The sequence below is a fragment of the Saccopteryx bilineata genome, chromosome 2 (genome assembly GCF_036850765.1).
Source record: "Saccopteryx bilineata isolate mSacBil1 chromosome 2, mSacBil1_pri_phased_curated, whole genome shotgun sequence".
Taxonomy (NCBI): domain Eukaryota; kingdom Metazoa; phylum Chordata; class Mammalia; order Chiroptera; family Emballonuridae; genus Saccopteryx; species Saccopteryx bilineata.
The window spans coordinates 202,352,200-202,356,514 of record NC_089491.1 but is presented as its reverse complement, the minus strand read 5'-3'; the positions used below and the strand labels follow the sequence as shown (position 1 = coordinate 202,356,514).

General features: G+C 56.7%; 1 protein-coding gene across 1 annotated transcript; it reads left to right on the top strand.

Moving 5' to 3' along the window:
* Positions 1-2,209: 2,209 nt before the first annotated feature.
* Positions 2,210-4,037, top strand: RAP2B (RAP2B, member of RAS oncogene family). Its single transcript, XM_066259061.1, has one exon. It carries the CDS (start codon positions 3,341-3,343, stop codon positions 3,890-3,892), a length of 552 nt encoding a protein of 183 aa, XP_066115158.1. The 5' UTR covers positions 2,210-3,340; the 3' UTR covers positions 3,893-4,037.
* Positions 4,038-4,315: the final 278 nt, after the last annotated feature.

Genomic DNA, 4,315 nt, shown 5'->3' with positions numbered 1-4,315 from the left:
CTCCAAAGGCCTGCCAGGCCACGCAAGGAGAGCTGACTCAACCTGACCCCTCTTCCTGCCCAAAGTACCAAGAAGGGCACACCCCTCAGCCCACATGTCCAAACACTGTTCACAGTCCAGCAGAGACCCATTCCTCACAGGGTGAGTCCAGAGGCTCAGGCAGATCCTGAGAGAGGGTTTGGTACTATTTAAATAGGGCATTCCAGAATTCTGGCGCCATGGAGCATGGTCTAGACCAGGGGTCCCCAAACTACGGCCCCGCAGGCCACATGCGGCCCCCTGAGGCCGTTTATCCGGCCCCGCTGCACTTCCGGAAGGGGCACCTCTTTCATTGGTGGTCAGTGAGAGGAGCATAGTTCCCATTGAAATACTGGTCAGTTGGTTGATTTAAATTTACTTATTCTTTATTTTAAATATTGTATTTGTTCCCGTTTTGTTTTGTTTTTTTTTACTTTAAAATAAGATCTGTGCAGTGTGCATAGGGATTTGTTCATAGTTTTTTTTATAGTCTGGCCCTCCAATGGTCTGAGGGACAGTGAACTGGCCCCCTGTGTAAAAAGTTTGGGGACCCCTGGTCTAGACTCAGAAGGGTTCAGGCTCCCCGGCCTGTGGGAAGGTGCGCTACCATAGGACAGTAGATGGGGGCAGTGGGCAGAGGTTCTTTTTGCTTGGTTTTTAGAGCCAGCCTGATTACAGGACCTCAAGATTCAACCTAATTGTAAAATCTGCAACTCAGTACAGACAACTGGTTAGTTTACAAGCAGCCAAATACCTTGGACCCTAACTTGGCCCCTCACTCGCTGTGAAATCTCAGATGCTTTACTGAACATCTTAAGGCCTCGTTTCCTCATCTTAAAATAGATATAACCATTATTATGCGTAAATAAGATAGCAAGTGTAAAAAGGCTTGGCAGACATGAAACGCTGGTTAAATGTTGTGAGGTTCTCTCTAGTTGTATTGGGTGAATTTGCCTGAGAGATTTATCTGGAGAATTATATAAATACAACTATATCCAAGCACTGTTCAATCTCTCCACTAAAAAGTGGAGCCAGGAGCGGGGTTCGCCATCATTCACCCCATCCCAGGCGCAGGCTGCTGCCCACGTCCCGCGGCCGAGGACTTCAGGCTGCAGACACGCACAGTGTGAGCTACAGTCAGGGGTTCGGAAAACGTGAATTCGTAAATGTGGCCTTGTGTCACAGGCGGGGCTCTGTAACCGAACCGAGGGTTAGCACACAGCACGCCCTCATCCCTGCGAAGAGGACGCTTAAACCACTGAGAGGTGGCATCGGACAGAAAAAAAGGGGGGGGGGAGGGGCAGGACACGAACGAGGGTTGACGCAGCGCGGTCTCCTCCCACTCCCTTCACCTTGGAGCTCATGCTAACATCGCTAAGCCTTCCGACAGGTCTTGACATCTCTCCCACGCCAGTTGGAGAGAGACTCGAGGACAAGCCAAGGCATCTTCCTCGCACCTCCCGTGAGTGCGAGCCGATCCAAGTCTAGCGACTGCCCGCCCAAAGTGAAGACGTTTTCTAAGGGCAAGCCTGGGCATTCCCCCACCCCTCCGGGTGGAAAAAATTCAAAGCGACCCCTTTCCACATCTTAGCCACCCTACCTCTTCTGCAATAAAACCCTTGGAAACTTTACTCTCGACTGTGCACCAAGAACTGTGTAACCAGCCCTTTCTGCTCCCTTAAAGGGACGGTCGTGACCGGGCACCGAAAAATCAGTCTCTGGAAAACACCAACAAAGGGCTATATTTAGCTCTGAGCTCTCCGCCTAAATTCCTTTTATTTTTGCACTCTTAGCTTCAAAACGACTAGGTTGGGTAAGTGGGAGGAAGGGGGCGGGGGAGTAGCAGAGAAAGAACAGCTGCGCCTCCGCCTCTTAACTCAATCTCTATAAATAACCAATCATGAGCGGAGGTTACTTTTTAGCCAATGAAGCAGCCCAAACTGACAAAACCTTGGCAGTAGCCAATGGAAGAATAGTTGGGGGTGAGACTTGCGACCCGGGACCAATAGGTCCCGAGTCTTGGAGAGGTAATTTGAGCTGGAGAGTAGGTGTGTGGTGCAAAAGATTCCTGCTTTCAAACCCGAAAACCTGCTCTGCCCACTGAGCATGCCCTGACTAGTGTGGGCGCAGCTGCCACTTACAGACTTGGTTCCTGTCTGTTCTCCAGGTTTTGGCCCTAACGCAATGGGGTGGTGGGTGGGACCCGCCAAGTCCCAGCCCCAATAAGGCTTGCGTCACTGCAGACTGCCCCTCCTTCGTTGGATGGTAACGCGGGCCCAAAGTTCCCGTTTTCTTTGTCCGGGGGGTATAGAGCGCAAACAACTGGCCTTTGGCAGAGCAGCGTTTCCGAGGCCGTTTTTTAAAAAAAGAGCTGCGCCGCGGGTGGGAGATGAGCCAAACGTCTTTAGACCTCCGACTCCGAGACGCACACCCGCTGAGGTTCGGGGAGTGGAATCCACAGACTTGATTACCGGAGCCGACAAGAGCAGAGCCCTTTCCATGCGGGGGGGGGGGGGGGGGGGGCGCCCACATGCTTCTCGTGGAACTGCCGTCGTATGCGCGAACCTCAGAGCCAGGAGAAAAAGCGGCCTCCATCGCTGTACTTGCGCTTTCCCAGTACCCCTTCCAACAGCTCGGCAACCCCTCACACCACATCAAGCTCCGAGACTCGCTCATCTCGGGAATCCGCTCTTTCAGACTCAAATCCTGAGCCCTACCCACAGCCCCGCCCCGGCTCGGTTTCCCGAAAAACCAGGAACGGAACCTCCAGCGGGAGCGGCCGGCACACTGGGCATGCTCACCGCTGCGGGGAGGGCCCGGCTGCGCGCGGCGAGTAGGAAGCCCTCGCCCCCGGTGGCTGCGGGAGAGAGCGCTGTGGGCCGCGACGGTGGGCGCACACTCTGCGGGGACTCATGCCACGCGCATCCCCGCTCGGCGCGCAATTAGCAGCCACCTCCGCAGCAAGCCGCCACCACGTCCCCGCCCTCCCAGGTTGCCGCGGCGAGGAGCTGCAGCGGTTGCCTCGCACAGGCTGCCTGCATTGTCCTCCCGCTCCGCCGCCAAGGCTCCCGCCGCCGCCGCCGCCGCCACCACCACCGCGGGCTGCTGCGGGGCCCCGACCCCGCGCACCAGGGACGAGCTGCGGCCCGCCAGCCCGGCCCCTGTCTGGTGATTCCTGCGCCTTGCGCCCTATGCCTGCCCTCTCCTAGGATTTTCCTGCAGAGCTGAGGAAGGGTACAAGTCCAGCTACCAAGCCCAGCTTTTCTCGGGCGTGCAGCCCCGACGGGGCCGCGGTAGGAGCGGCGAGAGCGCCAACGGAGCCATGAGAGAGTACAAAGTGGTGGTTCTGGGCTCGGGAGGTGTGGGCAAGTCCGCGCTTACCGTGCAGTTCGTGACCGGCTCCTTCATCGAGAAGTACGACCCCACCATCGAGGACTTCTACCGAAAGGAGATCGAGGTGGACTCGTCGCCGTCGGTGCTGGAGATCCTGGACACGGCGGGCACGGAGCAGTTCGCGTCCATGCGGGACCTGTACATCAAGAATGGCCAGGGCTTCATCCTCGTCTACAGTCTCGTCAACCAGCAGAGCTTCCAGGACATCAAGCCCATGCGGGACCAGATCATCCGCGTGAAGCGGTACGAGCGCGTGCCCATGATCCTGGTGGGGAACAAGGTGGACCTGGAGGGCGAGCGCGAGGTTTCCTACGGCGAGGGCAAGGCCCTGGCGGAGGAGTGGAGCTGCCCCTTCATGGAGACGTCGGCCAAAAACAAAGCCTCGGTGGACGAGCTGTTCGCCGAGATCGTGCGGCAGATGAACTACGCGGCACAGCCCAACGGCGACGAGGGCTGCTGCTCGGCCTGCGTGATCCTCTGAGGCGCCCGCGGCCGCAGAGTCGGCCGCGCTCTGCGCACAAAAGCCAAAAGCACCCAACCGTCTAAATGTGATTTCTCTAATTGCTTTGAGATTGGAGGCGACTTTGCCTTCGCCGGGTTGTCCCGGGAGCCCGCTGGTTTCTGAAGCCGACGTCCCTTGCCTCCTCCCCGCGTCCAAAGGGGTGTCCGATCCCGACCATCTGAGACCAGGTGGAAATGTGGCTCTTTGCAACATGTACGTTTCTCATTGATTTTGGTTGACGCATATTTCCCCCTTTAAGTAACCGTTCAGGGCGCTGTATTGGAGGCTTGACACCTAGCAAGCGAAAGTTTCAGCCTGGAAAAAATGGGGTGGGGAGGAAGAGTTCAGGGAGAGAAGGTGGAACGGGGGGGGGGTGTTAATTTTTTTTGTCAACACCGTTTT